Source organism: Perna viridis, chromosome 2 (genome assembly GCF_037379345.1).
Source record: "Perna viridis isolate PV_CMFRI_1.1 ecotype Kerala chromosome 2, ASM3737934v1, whole genome shotgun sequence".
Lineage (NCBI taxonomy): Eukaryota > Metazoa > Mollusca > Bivalvia > Mytilida > Mytilidae > Perna > Perna viridis.
This window is the reverse complement of record NC_142446.1, coordinates 46826118-46844979: the sequence shown is the minus strand read 5'-3', so window position 1 is coordinate 46844979 and position 18862 is coordinate 46826118. Positions and strand designations below refer to the sequence as shown.

At 31.2% G+C, this 18862-nt stretch overlaps 1 protein-coding gene across 1 annotated transcript; it reads right to left on the bottom strand.

Annotated features, from left to right (window-relative positions):
- Positions 1–243: 243 nt before the first annotated feature.
- On the bottom strand, positions 244–18569 carry LOC148625396 (very long-chain specific acyl-CoA dehydrogenase, mitochondrial-like). Its single transcript, XM_088568908.1, has 20 exons — positions 18418–18569; positions 13986–14103; positions 13382–13454; positions 12657–12721; positions 12268–12376; positions 11925–12019; positions 11476–11607; positions 10152–10265; positions 9797–9882; positions 8330–8424; positions 7322–7425; positions 6895–6999; positions 6545–6631; positions 5702–5764; positions 5225–5326; positions 4750–4847; positions 4188–4260; positions 3252–3324; positions 2569–2717; positions 244–1818 (listed from the first exon to the last, which is right to left on the bottom strand). The coding sequence occupies exons 1-20, from the start codon at positions 18489–18491 to the stop codon at positions 1681–1683; spliced, it is 1953 nt and encodes a 650-aa protein (XP_088425034.1). The 5' UTR covers positions 18492–18569; the 3' UTR covers positions 244–1680.
- Between the last annotated feature and the right edge of the window lie 293 nt (positions 18570–18862).

Sequence of the window (18862 nt, the reverse complement as noted above, 5' to 3'; positions counted from 1 at the left end):
CCTTACACTGTAAAAAGTGCAACACATGAAAATCATATATTGCTTAATTCATGTGATAATCATGTGACAAGCACCATATAATAGTCACAAGATCTTTACTTTGTAGTAGTGGCTTGCTCACACATGATTGTATCATGTGATAACAACATAACAGATCATGCTTGATTCATATGATATTTTTATATTGCATTTCAACTATCAGTAACATTTACCCTGACTTATCAAAGACCAACTACAAATACAGATGGTTTCATTTTTAATAAAAATCATTGCTCAATATATACACATACTGAAACAGATGAACAGGTGAGTTAACCTGTATCCAGCCATTCAAACACACCTGTATCTAAATAAAGTAACAAATCTCAATAGAAAAAAATTTTTTGGTCACTTTCTAATAAAATTTTCTGAATTGTTTTTAGAAAAATTTTGTGTCTAAATACATTATTATTTTTCTGTGTTACATGTATACACCTCTTATTTTTATGACAACCAAAACATTATCAAAGCACAACTTTAATAAGCAGATTTCCTGAAATAAATCCAGATACTCATTCATTCTATAAATAAAGCCATTCCCATTTTTATTTACATTTGCATTGATAGGCATTGCATAAAATAGATGTAACACAGCCGACAATGCAGCATCATTATATACAAGGTGTGAGATTCTTTTTTGATAAAGGGTGCTTTCCATTGTATGGTTCATTTAACTTGAACCACAGATTTGTACATCTCAGACAAACCACAAAGCTGTCAGTACCAATTAATGGAAAACAAACAATGCATTGGACTGTACAGCATAAGTATTTAGTACATGTATAAATACAAAAAATTCTAAGCCAGCTTCTGTATTTTAAAATTGCATATTTTAAAAAAATGTTCAATCAGTGGAAAACATCTTTTTCTATATTGACTATTTTCAAGCTTCCTTCTAGTCAGCCAAAGCATAACATTGGGAGAGAAAAATATAAGTTGAAAAAGACATTTTAACAGCTATAGATAATTGCTCATGTTTTATGATGATTATACATAGCAGTTTTATGCACACACAATAGAAAAATTAATACCAGTTGCCAAGTAAATCCAATATTTGGACTTAAAGCAACCAACATGAAAGACTTTGAATCAACGTATCAAACTAAAAAGAAAAAAATCTAAGTTACTAATCATTTATACACGCATGTATCAACATACTATTTTTCATGGTTAATACTCCTAATTCATCATGCACATCAATCACTCCAATTATTAAAATGAGATGATCTTTGATCAACAAGAATGAACATGATACAAACAACAGATAATATGTAATAGTACAGAATATAGGAATCATGCCAGACTTACAGGCAGTATGGATATAGCGTAAAGAAACTGAGGTAAATTCGGTAGAATTATAATCCTACTTTAAATTAAAAAAAAAAACTTTTTCCTACAAACAATAACAAAAAAATTGCTTTCAAAAATAGTAATCCCTGAACTACTGCAAAATAAGACCAGTATACATGTATACTGTACATGGGCTAAAATCTCTCCCCCTCCCCCACCCCCCCAAAAAAAAAAATAGGTTTAAACTTCTGGTATAAAAAAAGTACTTTTTGGTTGTTGCTTTCCCTATTGATTCTTCACCGGACCTTGCAGTTTAATATTCATTAACAAGAGTCTATTGGTTGTTTTACGTTAAAATCCTAATGGATGTTCCTGTACTGTGCCATTGTTCTTGATTACATCTGATGATATCTGAGCTAAGGCTTTGTAGTTGTTAAGTTGTCTACTGGTAGCTGTATCTTTGAGACTCTGGTTTATTCTTGCTGAAGCCTGAAAGAGAAAAAAAACACAATTGAAATGTTTGGATTTTAATAAGTAACAAAACATGTCCCAAAATAAAAATACACTAACAAAAGAAAAATCCTTTTTAAAATGTCAAATTTCACAGCTTATAATTAAGTAGTACAACTGCCAGTAAAGCTGACCAGGTGATACCCTGGCACTCCACCCCAGAAACTATACAGGAAGCCCAAAAAGTCATTTAGACGAAAAAAAAAAAATTAGAGGTAAATAATGGTATCATGTGATAAGGATAAATGTGAAAGGTTAATTAATTCCCAGGAGTGGATACGGGAATTGAAGAACGGAGGGTGTGCCCACTGTCATGTTTCAGTGATATTCTTTCATTTCAACTATTTTCTTTCCAAAAAATGAGACGGCCAAAGCCTGTTGCACCAAGCCTGGATCCCCCTTCCATTTTATTCAATGGTTTCAGAGGAGTTTCATATAGGAAGATGCCCCAACCCTGGTTGACAAATGTCCATGTTTTGCATAAGGAAATCCCAAAATTCATTCTGATAGTAAAAAAAAAATACATACAGAAGGTAAACAATGGTATGAAGTGATAACGATTATTTGAAAGATTTATTTTCAAACTTCATTCAGCATTTTCAATGGAATTGCAGATGGGAACTGGAAATGGATGAACAAACAAACAAATGGACTAATCACTATTTATCTTCAGCTTTCTGGGTTTTTGTTTACAGTATATCAAAATTTTAACCGCATTCAAATACCAACCTCATCACAAAATACTTGACAAATTTGACTTTCATGTTTAGCTGACTCATGGCCTTGTGACAGAGATCTGGAAGCTCTTGACAATACACAGACCATACCATATATATCTATAGCAGAATTAGCAACTCTGTTCAGGATAAACTGTTCACCTAGAAGCAAAATATTCAAATATAAAATTAACTACCATTTAAATGGAAAAAAAATAACCAAAATAAATGTTGGATTGAATAACTGCTTAGACATATACTTGTCATCCATACTTATTTTACCGGAGTGTTAAATTATAAGAAGCCACACCAGTTCTTCATTTTGTAGAAAAAAAGTGTTAAATGTCATAATTTCTTAAAAAATTGATAAAACTTGTTGTGCATTAACTGCATTGTCTTCTACATATCTTAGTGGTAAAGGTTGGATCAAAAATAATATTGCTAAAGTGTTTCATGTTTAACAATAGATAAATGTACCTAAATACTCCTATTTTTTTCCTTCGAAATCTTTAAAAGTTTCAATTGAGGACTTAAATCTGAAGACTCACATATGAGGTATGAACTACTTCAAGAACTGCAAGAAAATGTTATCAATGCACACACTCTTGAAGCTAAATCTTTTTTTCATGATATAAAGCAATAAACTTTCATATTTCTAAGTCTTCTTTACGACATTATGAAATATACATGTCTTACCCATTATTCCTTTTTTGTATTTAACTAAAAGATCTTCGACTGTAAATCCAAAGCTTTCTATGGCTCTTGCGGTCTATGAAAAAGATATACGATGAGAACAAGAGGGTGAATGTAATGTCACACTAATGATAACCTTCTGGCTTCATGTATAGCCCAGTTTAAATCAAATGGAAGTAGTGGAACAGCTCAACTCAAAATAGGAGGAAACTTACATAATATCATGCCAAAGTTGTGCACTACAGAGAGAATAATTCTGCAATGTAAAATTTAAGAAAAGCTGCCTTAATTTTTAAAACAATTATGCTATATTACCCTATGCTATGTCTTAGCCCTTTAAACCGTAAGTAGTAAAGAATCAAAAGTAGAAGATGTAGTTTGGAAAGCTTCGTAAAAATAAATATGAAATCATTCTGCAATGCTGTGAAAATGTGATGAAAATTAAAATTTTACATTCAACAAGCTATTTACAAAAATTCCTACATGCAAGAAATTTGGGTATGACAAAAATTGGTGTATATCAATCAAATTTTGGAACTGTGATGTATGATGAATTCATAATAAATCTGTATAATAAAGTAGTAGTCTTAATAAAAATCAGACAGGAGGTGATTTATGGATGTCAAAAACCCACAGAATTTACTTACCGGACTTAGTTTTTCATTTGTACGTTGTGCTTATGAGAAAAAAAGTTTATAGACTGTACATGAAATTAGCACTTTTGTAAGAGTTATAGTTCTTGATTTGGTTTAATCTGGTTCTTTTTAGTTGGAGGTTTAAGTGTGGTTTTCTCGAAAGTACAGATCTTGATATAGAAAGGACTATTGTCATATAAAAATATCAGATATGTAGACTAAGAAAGCATCATTTGTTCTGTGGGTTGAATCACCTAACCATAGGTAATGTCTGAATTTCATATTGATTAGTACTTAAACAAACCTGTTCAGCTGATGCAACAAGTTCAGGATGGACATGCTCCTTCAGTGATAAGCCTGTGCTCATACCAGCCATTCTGTAAATAACAATATACCAATATATTCAAAGAATTCTTATCTGATCTCCTTACTATAGTGAATCAGAAGCTAAACCTTACACTTAAAAACACATTATTTCTTCATTCCTGATGATTGAGTAAATATATTGCTTTTTTTCATATTTTTTTTTGTGTAAACACTCTTTTCTCAAATTAAAAATATTTATTAAAACTTTTACATGTACTTCTATTCTAATATGTTTCAAGATTCAATTCTACTCATAAAACATCCATATAAAACCAAGTACCATAAATATAATAGAAAAATATCTATACACAAGATTTAGTGGGAAGACTGAATGACTTGCAATAAATCAATGCCAATAATTTAACAAGTGCATGAGACAAGGTACTCAAGCATGCTAAAGTCCAAAAAGGAAAACAAAAATGTTATTTACATGTGAAATATCAAAATTTTTTTATAATGGGAAAATTCAATGAACCATCACTATTTTCAATAAAACTAACCTTTTAGCTCGGACTCCTGCAGCACCAAATAATGTTCCCATGTTGGCCATAGGGTTGCTCAGAGCTTTCTGTAGTCCCCGTAAGTGTTCCCCAGCATACTGTAATTACACAGAAGAAATGTGATGCAAATAAGATCTTAAAGAAAGTTTTTCTTTTAAGCTGTAACATAGCATGTTATTTTTAAAAATTTTAAAATTGTTTGACATTGCTTACAGTATGAATTCTTTCAATTCTACACATACATACACAATATTCAATCATACAGATATTTGCTGATGATGTCAAAATTCTACTAGTTTGTAGAAAATTTAATTCATTAGATTTAATGAAGAGTTTCAGGACAATTCCATTCTATATACAGTTCTCAATTTCAGTAAAAAGTTAAATAATATATTTACAGTTTATAACCCTTTCTTAACATTAGATTCTATGAAAATTCAAGCACTAAGTATACAAATTTCCATACTGCACTTACATTCATTCCAGTAAGTGAGACAAGTAGACGCAGGATTTCATTTGTTCCCTCAAAAATTCTGAAAATTCTGAGATCTCTCATCACTCTTTCTAAACCACAATCCTGCAAAAAAAAAAAAATAAAATAAAAACAGAAAATCTCATGGGACAATAAATCTGGAAACCACTGGGGGTTGGTCAGACGTACCTATCATTTACAGATGTATCACATACTTGCCATAAAATGTGGAAAAGTCAAGAACTATAATGTCCAGGCTATTTTAAAGCTTGCATAAGCTGAAATAACTAAGTAATAAGACCTTTTTTTAAAAAAGAATTCTGTACATCTGCCTGTCTGGTATATAGTATTGATTTTTGAAAAAACTTATACTCTTATCAATGTTATCATAACAGAAGACTTTTAAAACATGTTTGTTATCAATTAAGAAAATCAGAATTAAATTTCAACTGTATATGTGCTAAACAATCTACTTCTTACCCTCATGTATCCCATTCCACCAAGAACTTGAATAGCTTCATCAGCACAAAACCATGCTGCTTCCTAATATAATAGAAAAATTCAACACATGATCTTTGAATCTAACTGATATCTTCATTGAAAGTTCATAAGAATGGAGAGTAATTGACACCCTACACATGTAGATCATCTGTCAAAAAATGAAGGACTCAAAATCTTTCTGTAGGAAGTGATGTACACAGTTAGGATGATTGATTCTTTGAACTTTATAACAGAACCACGTCATATGTTGTATTAGGAAGCCTGGCGTATTCCAGTCGGTCGCGACATTAATGAAATAACAACATAACAGTGCATTTTGAGTACAAAATTAGCAAAGCCTAAAATCGTATCAGTACAATATTGCTTCATTTCAAAATCTTTTCAATATTGATATAATAAGCCCTTTATTGCTCAGCAATACATTTTATATACTGATGACCCCTTTGCTAAACGTACAAGTGGAAAATATTGTTCTTGGATTTTTTAACTTGAAAACATTTCAATTATAGTGATTTATAGAATTCAAACTTTTTACAATCATTATAATGTTCTCTATACATTTTATACCGAAGTTGAACTATATCATTACACATTTTGTAAATGAAAGGTATCACTTAGTTTTTACTTTCTACCGACATATTTTATCTAGCATTTAAGTGATAAGAGATCAGACTTTCAGAAAACTTAATTTTGTTAACTATTGCAAATATGGTCATTTTTTTATATATATACATGTATATATATATAAAGGAGAATAAATATATATCTTTCATTTATAAGTTTCTGTCTTAAATGATTAAATTACAGACAGTCAATACTTACAGATGCATACACCTTGCTAATAGCAGCTTCAACCTGGTATTCAGTAGCTCCTTGGTCCATATTGGCTGATAACATGTAGGCCATAGACTACAAGAGAATAAATATGTTAAATGTATTAAAATTCATAACTTAAAATAATAAACGCTGATAAAATCTTTGCCTCCTTCTTCAAAATGGATTTTTCCTAGAAGATTTTTTTTCACCTGTAGCAAGTTTCATCGAAAATCATTTGTTTATAATTAAAAGTAAGTTCCTCTTGTTGAGTACAAAAAAGGGAGTAGGTGAAGTTACCAAGGCAACGGCCAATTACATATTCTGAAAGTTTCCCAAGACGCTAGCTCCCAACTTACTTCAGTAACATATTGTGCCATCACCATTCTGGCAATCTTCTCCTGGATTGATCCAAACTCTGATATCTTTGTCTTGAATTGACTTCTCTGTGAAGCATGCTCAATCTGAAAAAAAAATATCAGTGGTTTACTGGATAACAGAATATAATATTCATAACTGAAGAATAAGATTATAATCAACAACTAAAATCAATTACATGTACTTTTAGCCACTGTAAGATATTAGCTAATGAATGAAAATACAGTTAGGAAAATATTAAGGAAAAACAAATAATCCATCAAATATGCAATTAAACTATTGCCATCAGCAATGAATGTGCATACATTAAATAGACACCTGAATAATATAATCTTAATTTTTCTATGTTTTGACTCTAAAGACGGTTTCATAACTATAAAATATAATTCATTTTAATCATATACTTACAGCTTTATTAATACAATACTTCATGGTCCCCGAGAGAGCAGCGGCCATACCAAATCTACCATTGTTCAGAATATTCATGGCTACCTTAAATCCACCTCCAAGCTCTGAAAGAAGTCATAAAATGTTATGAGTATTACAACCTCAGCTTACCCTTGAAATAGATAAAGGAGGTCTCTATATCAAGTTTTTTTTTGGTTTTGCACAAGTGTGAATGCTCCCATCTTCCTTTAAAATACAATATTTCATTACAGTTATAATATTGAATGATTTGATAAAAGGAATGCTTTGATTTGTAGTATACAGGGTTTGACTCTAACATTAGTCCGGTAGTCCTGTGCCTACCTAATCTGTAAGAGGACTTCCTTAAAATATCAACGGGTTGTCTTTTGGGCTAGCTCAATTAGTTAGCTTTCATTAGTCCAAACAACAGGACCACAAAATAATTTAGAGGACTCCCTAATTATATATCACATAGTCCTTTGGGCAACCTATCACGACAAGTTAGTCCAAAAGCTTGATACAACATCATATTGGATTTATATTTATTTGTAATTCACTTTACAGGTTTATTAACTCTATTTGAATTGTTGAGGGACCAATTATTTACTTTTTCCGAGAAGATTATTTACCATACCTTAAAATTGTCTGTAATCCAACATTTCTTAATCTATTTAAGGAATGACTGTTCTCCTATTTCCTCATTTTTCAGTCTATGAGGAAATAACCTTAATCATGTGGTGCACACTAAATAACCTGTGTAGCAGGTTATTTTCGAGTGTGCACCACAAGTATTGAGGTTATTTCACACAAAAAAAATTATATCAGTCAATCTTTATTATTTAATTTTAATTATTTTAATTTACTTTTAGCATCAAAATTCAACAATGATGATGGACAAAAATGTCTATCAGATCAGGAAGGGGGTTACATCTGAAATTAAAATATATAGAAGTGTTAATAAGAAATGGTTATATAGGATTTTTGATAATTCTGAATAACTTCAGTTACCTCCTAAAATGTTTTCTTTAGGAATAGGACAGTCCTCAAAATAGACCTCAGCAGTGTTGGAGGCTTTGATACCCATCTTCTTCTCTGGAGGACCACTATAATAAGGAAATAAATTTGATTTTTGTACTAGAACTTTGATGTGTATTCATTGTTTTATCAGGCTACATTACATGTAAATATATTATGACAGTACTTGGTCAGCTATGCTTTTTATTCAACAAAAATCAAAACAACAAAAACGCAAAATTGAACAAATTACACAAGAAAGAAGACTCATCAACATTATCTTTAACATGATAATTGATAAACTACAACGAAGAATTCAATATTTTCATGATTTTATTGTTAACTTATGCATCAATAGCTGTATATAAAAAGGACAGATACAAATAGTATACACATGAAACTGAAGGATGAACTAGAAGAAAGTGACAATAAATACCATTAATACATTATAGTACAAAGGAATTTGATAACTTATTATACTGATTATATGTAGTCATCTATTCCAGAATTGCTGGAGTTTTTTATTTTTCTGACTTGGTGCCATTCTAACCTTTAGCATCAAACATGTTAGAAGTCATCGCAAATTTGTTCACACTTAACAAGTCTTCTATTTATTTACGTATAAGAAGTTAAACCTACCAGTATTCAAGCAACAAAAATCCTACTTTTAAATCAAGTACCAATCTTTATAAAATTCAGAGACTGCCAATGGTAGGGGTGATACTATCAATGTTTTTGGACTATATATGCTATATTTTTATACACCATATATTTAGATTAAAACGTAACTTTTTGTATACACATTATAAGTGTTTGTTTGAACCCTATATCATCTACCCTATATCACACCCCTAGACCTATATTCACAGACTATATTTGAAGTACAGTTAAAATATATGATATAATTAACATGACATGTTAAAATCTGTATCACATGCTATATCAACTCTCGACCTATATTACCCAGCAGGCTGGTGGCCCTTGGGGTGATATGGGAGTCTCGGGTTGATACAGCATGTGATACAGATTTTGACATGTAATATTCAGTATGTAATAATTTTTTTTCTGTATTCAGATCTGTATTTTTAGAAAACCATACATCTCTCACTTAATCAACTGACAAGCAATAACTCAATACAAAACCTATATAGTTTTTATCTCAATTGCCGATTAAAGACTAGTTATGTGGTTAGTAACTGTTGCTGAATTAGAAATAAAAGTGAATTGGGTAGGTTATTGTTATGCATGAATCATCTCATGACTGATGATTACTTAAATCCTGTCAAAGTAATTTTCATAGTTGCTAATTTTGGCAGTTTTGCCAAATGAACATATTTGTCGGTATCAATTTTTTAGCGGTTTCAAAAATTATGCTAAAAATCAATTTCACTGTCATCATTATTAGTGCTTTCCTGTACACCATGAAAATAGCAAAAATTGACATTTACAGTATTAAATTACCTTGACACTCCACCAAATGATCTCTCAACAATAAATGCTGTCAGTTTATCCTTCACATCTCCCGTTCTGTCATCTCTCACTGGTGTCTAAAATACAAAAAGTCATCATGGTAATACATATTCCCAACATAACATCATTACTTGGTTTATATAACAGTACTACAATATCCGATACATATAAGTCCTTCCCAATTTAACTTTCAAATAAATCAACCAAATGATCAGATAAGTGGAGATTATATTGTGAAACTTCTTCTATTTGATCTTCTGTTCTCTCATAGGATATAATAAAATATGTACAAGCTTTATATTGCATTAAAACTTACAGCCTCTATTTCTTTCCCATGTTTACTTACCTGAGCAAAAACAGTGAAGACTTCAGCTAGACCACCATTACTTATCCATAGTTTACTGCCATTCAGAATGTAGTTTTTACCATCGGGAGACAACTCTGCTCTACACTTGGCAGACTACAAAAAAATTAATTCAGACATATGTGTTAAATATATGTCTTTGAATAACTGGGTTGATGTGAGCAGAAGTGGAAACTGTACTGAAATGACCGAACGCAGAATTATCACTACTATTGCAACATTTTGGTGATTTGTAAATTTAAAAATACACGTGTTATGTTGTAATTATTTACATAAATCAAGATCCTTTTCAAAAACATCTTATTTTAAAATGTTTAATACAGAAGTATTAAAGGCAATTCATTTGTCAAAACATAAAATATGAGTAAAAAAAAAAATAGCTTTAATGTTTTATACATGTAAGCTTGTCTAAGTAAGATTGTCTGAAATATGCAAAATCAGAAAAAATATATTTTAAATGAATGTGGTCTACCTTAAATGTGGGAAAATAATTTTTTTTGAAGTTTTCCATGGTTACTGTATATAACACAATCAGACTAAGGCTGAAAGATCAGTTCAATCAGAACTGGTTATCAATTGTAAAGGATTTGCCACACAATTCAATCATAGTGTTTACAAGAGCAATCTTGAATAAGAACATTATCTAAAACATTTTATACAATAAAAATGCTATTACTTAATGTAGATTTTGGATTTAAGAACCATATGCTACCCAATTAGCCAGAAAGAAAATGTTTATTAAGACAAAATCAGGACATTGGATAGAAAGTCTACAATCTTTAATTATGGGACTATCTTACTACTGAGAAAAAAATTCTGAAGAGTGAATTATATATTGGGCCAAATATCTTCAAACTTAATGAGCTGATGAATAGCCCCATCTCCCTGAACTAAATAATTTCTGCAAATTTATTCAACCTTTTAGTAAAAAAAAATTGAATCTCCAAGCTTGAGCATTTCTAAAGATTTTTCTGTATTATAGCATTTCTGTTTAAACTGTATTATGAGTTATCTCCAAGTGTTACATTATGTCAATTGTGATATGATATTGTACAATTTTATTAAAATTTGTACATGTTTATTTTTCTCTGTAATAATGTATTTGGTTTTTAGGGAATAAAGAAAGTAGGTGTTAATTTTAACAAATACTAACTTCTAGATTTACACCCCATAAAACTACAATTCCAATAATTTTAGAGTGTAAAATGGAATTGTTTTTTTAAAGCCATCCAAACAGTATTTCTTAGAAAATAATCGCACATTTGAAGAAAACTGGACAATTAAAGAATTTATTAGTTATACATACCCCAGCATCTGATCCACTTGTGGGTTCTGTGAGACAGTAGGCTGCCATTATCTCACCACTGGCAAGCTTAGGCAAGTATTTAGCTTTCTGCTCCGGATTACCAAACAATAAAATTCCCTTGAAGCCAATAGACTAAAATACAGACAAGAAAGTAATTAGTAGCAGAAGAATGATTAGTGTACAGTATATCAATATTATATATTACTGTAATAACAAAGAAAACCATTAAAAAATGGCTTTTTCCCAATGTGACATCATGGGACAAAGAATCTGGGTTAAAGGGACTATTCATGAGTTGAATACCTCAATATATCAAACTGATCTTTACTTTTTTTAAAATTTCAGCCTGATTTTGCTGTGTAAGCCAGAAGAGTCACCCTCTCGATACAACAAGAAATATTAATTCTACCTCTATTATACATTTAGTCAAATATAAGGCTAAGAAGTACCTGATGTGCACCCAAAGTGATACCAACACCCAAATCATGTGACCCTACAATCTCAACCAGTCTGGCATACTGTGTGTTGGTCAGTCCAACTCCACCTATGAAAAAAGAATTTTTTTTCAAATAACTGACTTTTCCTAATATATATTTATCATGAATTAAATAGAAAAAGAGCCTGAAATGAAAGAATACCAAAAAATGGGTTACCTTGCCTCATGGTCACATTTTCCACTTGACCTGTATCAAATCTACAAGACTTTAATGCAGGCTTCACTTTTCGCTTTAATGTATGAAACTAAGAAAGATAACCTTTAGATGTTATTAACCCGTAGTAACTTGTTCTTACCTAAATCTTCAGGAACCTGTAAACCAAATGCCCCTAATGCCTTCAGACCTTCCATTACATTGTCATCAACCTTTTCTATGCTATCATTCTTCAAGGCATCATTTTGTTCCTAAGAAATATCATTACATTTAAAATTAGTAATAAATTTATACAACTAACATTTACCATTTTTGTTTCTGATATTTAAAACAAGTGATTGTTCATACTAAAAATTACCCAGTACTAATTATATGAAATGAATCATACATGCAATTACACAAGAAAAAAATCAGTATTATGATGACAGCACCTGATCTGCTATAAAAATTCACTTTATAAGAAAAGTTCTACAAACCAAACAGAATTGATCTACTTATTTGAAAAAAAAAAATAAAGAGATAGAAACAAACCTCAAAGAATTTAGCAGTAGGATCTATCAAGGCTTGTAACATTTCAGTCTGCTCAGGGTTAAGTACTGTAAAAAAATGCATGTGTACATACAAGTATTACAAATTATACCTTATAAACCATTCAATTAAATGCATTAAATTCTGTCACAGTAATGAAAGAAACAGCCTTAGTTTCAACCGATTCCTTTTTTCTATCAGAGAGAAAAATGGGTATTACACAAACAGGTACTCATATCAATTGAATGTTTTTTAATTGTCATATATGTAATGTACTTTATGATCTTTATGTGAATATAGATAAAAGTACTATAAAAGCATTAACCTAAAGGACATAATGAGAATACATGTAGGTATGGTGTATATGTAAAAGAGACAAAAACCCCATCAGGATGAAAATGTCAGCCCAAGGCCACCTATTTGTCTTCAATAAATGACAAAGAAATCCTCATACACAAGGGCAGGCTCCAGCTGGCCTCAAAACATCATTATACATAGGTATAGCAAAAAAGTTGTCCCTATATACATGTACTAAAGTAACATAAAAAAAAAGAAAGGTAAAAATGAAACAATTCATACTGAGGCCAGAAATTCCTGATTTAGGACAGGCGCAAGAAATGTGGAGGGGGTTTAAGTACTTTGGTGTGATCAGAGACTGTTTTTGTTTAATGAAAAACCATCAAAATATTAAAAAGTTTAAAGAATATCAATTGTAATCTATCACATACCTTCTGGGAAAGGGAATACTTCATCTGCCTGGATCTTCCCTCTAAACAGATTCATGGCAAAGGATTTAGACTCCTAAAAAAGTATTTCTGGTATTAACAATTGATTGATTGTTGTTAGACATATGACAAACACAATGTATATCATGCATTTCAGGGTGAAAATGTTTGATCAATTGCATACATGTATATCCTGCTTCTAACTACAGGTAGTCATACAAGGCTATGTACATTTGTACTTACAGCAGACATTCAAAGTGCTCAAGCCAGCAGGTTCAAGCAAAGTATTAATAGCCAACAAGGAGGTTTTAGCATTCACAGTGTAATCTTATATTACAACTCTCAAACAAGAAAAGAGATACTGTCAACTTTTAGACATTTAGCTAAAATATTTAAATTTCTTTTTATAGATTACAATAGTCAAAAATAAACAAGAACAAAATGTATTTTTCCTAAATAATTCTCTACTAGTCAAAGATATTAACCTTTAATTTTCGTAATGGAACATGCATCACCATATCCTTTCTACATGGCCTCCATGTGAATGTGAGTTTTTTTAATATCTTTAAAACACCTAAATTTTTTTTCATCTGTATTGCAACCCTACCTTTGGACCTGAAACAACTTTTTTCTCAGCATCAGTTTTGGTTTCAGCATTGTTGTCCACAGTGGCTTCAGCAGCAGCTGTGCTTCTGCTTCTAGATACTAATGCTGATAATGATGGTCTGCAGAAATAAAAACACATAGAAAGCAAGAAATTTTTTTTTATAAAATATCATGGGAAAACTTACTTTTGTATAATTAATACAAAATTTGTTTTTAATTCAAATTGCCATATACTGGTATTTTCCAAAACAGCATTAGACAAAAATTCACATGTTACTCAACAGTGTTCATAGATCATTAAAATAGGTTCAAAGGTTAACCCTACATATAATTTGTATGGTTGTTCATACTTATGTAATATTATGTCTTTTTATACCACTAGGTGAATTATTTAATACAATTCATTTAAGGCATTTAAATTATAACATGTAGACTCTAATTAGACACTTTCCTACAAAAGGGCATCATTAGAGAAAGTATTACATACATAAATACAAAAGACCAATGATGGAGTAATGTGTTATGTAACTGATCAAACTACATGTACAGTAAAATAGATTTAAGTCTATTAAGAAAATATATTTGTATTCAGTATCTAGTACTGTTATTCCATAATGATACACAGTGTAAGTTTATCCTCTCATCAGCCATGCATTAAACATTTCATTCAATTTGTATTTTGAATATGATGTTTGTACATGTAGATTGGCTTACATGTAACCATACAGACTTGAGTTCATGAGATTGATCCATAGAATTGTCAATAATTCTACTAAAATGCTGGTTTAATGTTTATTTTTAGTGTATGGCCATAGATAACTAATGTAAAAAATTGAAACAGCACTTTAGTAGAATTATTGACAGTTTTATGGATCAAACTCATGAACTCATTCTGTGCATGAACATGTACAAATGTAACTAGACTTACTTGAGATTGTCTGTCTCACCTTTACTTCATCACAAACAAAAAAAACAAATGTGTTTATAGATGCATACATGTATGTACATGTACATGTATAAAATGAGAAAAAACTTCTTGCAAGGATACATAAAAATTCACATTTTTAAGAGTAGCATAGACAGTTTAATACAATTTGTACCTGTACAATGTCGTCTGAATATAGCTGAAATATTGCTGCTCGGACGTTAAACCCCAACAAACAAACCTGTACAATGTATATTTTCATACATTGTACTTGTAAGAACAGTCCAATGAATTGTTTCAAGCATTTATTCACGCAGCTTCCAACTTTTACATGTATAAAGCAGTGATATTGTTCCTTGTTTTAAAAGCAGCCCCAACCCTTTATTTTTGGAAAATTTTTGCTGTATTTTCAACTAATTGGGAAAAATTTTACTAGGGACAGAAAGATGTAATACGCCAATCCAGGAACTGACAAATTACACATACTCCCAATACTTATTTTCATTAGGTTATGACTAAGTCGAACTTGCCAAAAAAAAAAAAAAAACATTCCCCAGATGTGAACAAAGTACTGGGCCAAGAAATCACGTCTCAAGAGGAACATTTCATTGGCTTCTTTACCTGGTTTTCAAAAATTATGCCTGACAATTGGGAATTTTCCTCCCTTTGAGAAAAATATTTTTCAACATTTTGGAAAAAGTCTCCAAGGGAAACAGCTGATATTCAGCTGCAATAAACAGAAATTTGACGTTGAGGTCAAAGTTCAAGGTCATAGACCAATAACCATGGTACATGACACATCGTCCTTCAGCAAAATATCAAAAGCAAACATCGAAAAACAAAAAAAAGTCACAGCCAGACACATGGACGGACAGTGATAACTCTAGGGCGACCATGGCAGGGCCCTAATTTTGATATTGCCAATAAGATTTTTAATAAGTTAAGCCACAAATCAGGGCGCAAGCTACTTGAGAAAAACAGGGAGAAGTGACTTCTTCTTCAGTCACTTCTCCTTCAGAGAGACACTAGGGAGAAGTGAATGTGTACGCGCATCATTTACTTTTGCTTTTTACAATAATGTGTTATATGTTACTTACATGCACAAAATATAAGGAAGCATTAACTTTTCATATTTTTCTTCAAGCTACTTTTTTGTACATATGTACATGTAAGTAACTAAATTTTATTTTGGACAAAATGAAATCAGCCTGCTGACTAAATGATTGACTGTATCATAAATTCATGAAATTGAATTTCTAATCTATACCATTACCCCTGACCAAATTAATTACAGCAAAATTAATATATGATTGAGCAAAACTAAATTTCTTGTAATGCATTGTGCAATTAACTGTTTTTTAGCAGCACTGGAATAGAAAATTTCAGGCAATGACATTCTGTTAGAATTTTCATTTTGTTCTGTTTTTTTTTCTGATCCCACTTAATCAATAATGATTTATTGTTCAAAATATCCAGTTTTTTTATATAAGTTGATCAAGAGTATGAAATATCATGTTAAAAAATTATCACTGACAAATCAAGTCAAGACTGAAACATTATTGACACTTATTGTAGTGGTTGGTATGAACTCATCTCATGCTTAAGAAATGTTAAGTTGAAATGGTGAATTTAATGTTCTGTTATGAAACATGAAGATCAAAAGAAATGCTTTGGGTATTCTACCGAATATCAATTGAGATAAATTTAAACCGAAGTCCAAAGAACCCAAACAACAAATTTGCACGTTTTGTAACGAAACATGAATTATCTTATGCTGAAGTGAAGATAGTTCATTCCATATCCTGTCTTAAACATTTCAAACAAAAAGCTGATTAAAATATTTTCTTGTAGCTGATAATTCGACAATTTCAAAAATTTTTACAATTTATTTTCTCGAACAGGTGCCATTTTTGTTTGAATTGTTATCAGAAGAGAGATAACTCAGGTCAAAATGCTGCTAAAAGGAGGAATACAGTCCCGATCATGGGCGATGCCTGAAAATGAGAAGGCGACTCTTCACTTCGCTTTTGGTGTTGTCTGAGGGCAAAGTGAGTGACTCCAGGGCAGCTACAAGTATTTCGCCCGAATCACCCACTAGCATGAGCCCTGACAAATTATTTTTAAAGGGAAGTGTCAATCTGATGAAATTATTCAAAGTGAATCAATCAAAAGTGACTCAGGTCAAAGGTACATGTAAGTCAATCTAGGTCAAATGCATGTGGCTATTTTGTATGCAAAGTTTACTGAAGGTTGAATATTAAAGCATTTTCAAAATAAAACCTGATTTACCTAATCAAGAAACATATACAATCCCCAAAACCATGTTAATTCCATCTGAAACTTGCCAAAACAGTTTGAATTGAAAATAAAATGACTGACTTTCATTTACATTGCCATGCTGTTGCCTTGTTGTGAACATGTATCAGAAGATACTATCTTCCTCCAAATGTCAGGAGAACATGTGTCTCAGCGGAAAAATAGGTAAGCAAATAAAAAGGAAAATTCTCAAATTCTAAATATAGCACCAATAGCAGGATGAAGAAAAATGAACTTCTCATTTCATATACACATACTGTACTCCGAACAATATCAGTCCAGATTTCATGACTGTAAATGGGCATTCTTCTTATTAACCCCTATGTCAACTTCTCTGATTTATGCACATACATGCATGTATTTAGCACCAAATTGTGTATGTGGATTCAATGTAATGACTTCTTGAAAATTGGCAACTATTTCTGGCAACATATTTTGAGTCCAGAGTAATATAATTTGTACATGATATTTAACATGCAAATGCTAAAAAATTATAAAAAAAAAAAACAACACGTGAAAAGTTTTAAAGTATGGAAAGAATGCACTAAATGAAACGAATATATCATAATTTTAACAAAACCCCACAAAAATATATATGAACGATTGTTATAACTTGAATCAGAGATGATTTTACAAGGTCTTCAAAAACAGCGGAAACTGGCAAAATTGGAAGTAAATATACACTAAAAAAAGAATAGTAACAGTAAAATCCGGATTTGAAATAGCGGAATTCCGCTTTAAAGCAGAAAAAATCATGCCTGTTGAATGCGTCTGTGACTGTGGAAAACCCTGCTGAGGGGAAAAAACATCTGCAAGATGGCAGAAAATGGGGTTTCTAGTGCATTTACTCTTAACTCCTGCCATTTCATGATGTCAAATGGAGGAAAACATGTGAAAAATAAAATAATTAAAATAAAAAATATCTCCATCACCACAATTGTCAATAGAAAAGATGGTACTGTGAACAACTTACTATGGATAGAAAATTAAATAATTCTTGTAAATGAAAATTATTCATAAGCACTCCTTGCATCACGTTTGGAAATAAACAAAGAAATCTAATAACGAAAATCAAATTGATTACATAAAATTTCAACCCCCTTTTTTCGCTGGGGTCAAAGTCCAGAGGTGTTTGCGGCGATCTTGATAAGCAGAACACCCATTCCTTGAAAAGATTAGAAAGGATATGTACCTTAGTTGGCTTCGTACTGCTCTGTTCGATAAATTTCTCTGACAAAATGGGAAAAGCTTCAAAGTTTTGTGCATCTTGACAGTGTTGATGCCGTTCGTGTTTACAATTCCACAGGAAGTGACCTTGCGCAAGATCAGCTTTATAGTGACGTCATTTCCCACTATTGACATTTTGGCGCGAAACTGCTTTGCCTTATTACCAAAGGATAATTTTGAATTGAATCATTTCCTTCATCTGACCTAGGGCTAGTTATCATCATATATTTAAATGAAATCTTTCGCATTGTGCTTGATTAAGGTAACCATTTGATTCTGAAGGGACTAGTAGTATGTCGGCCTGGGAAAAAGTGGCACTGAAATAAAAATTCTGGCTTTCACTACCTCGTAAATATTTATAAAAACTGACCTTCAGCTTATTCTGTACATCTTATTATGAAGATGAATGA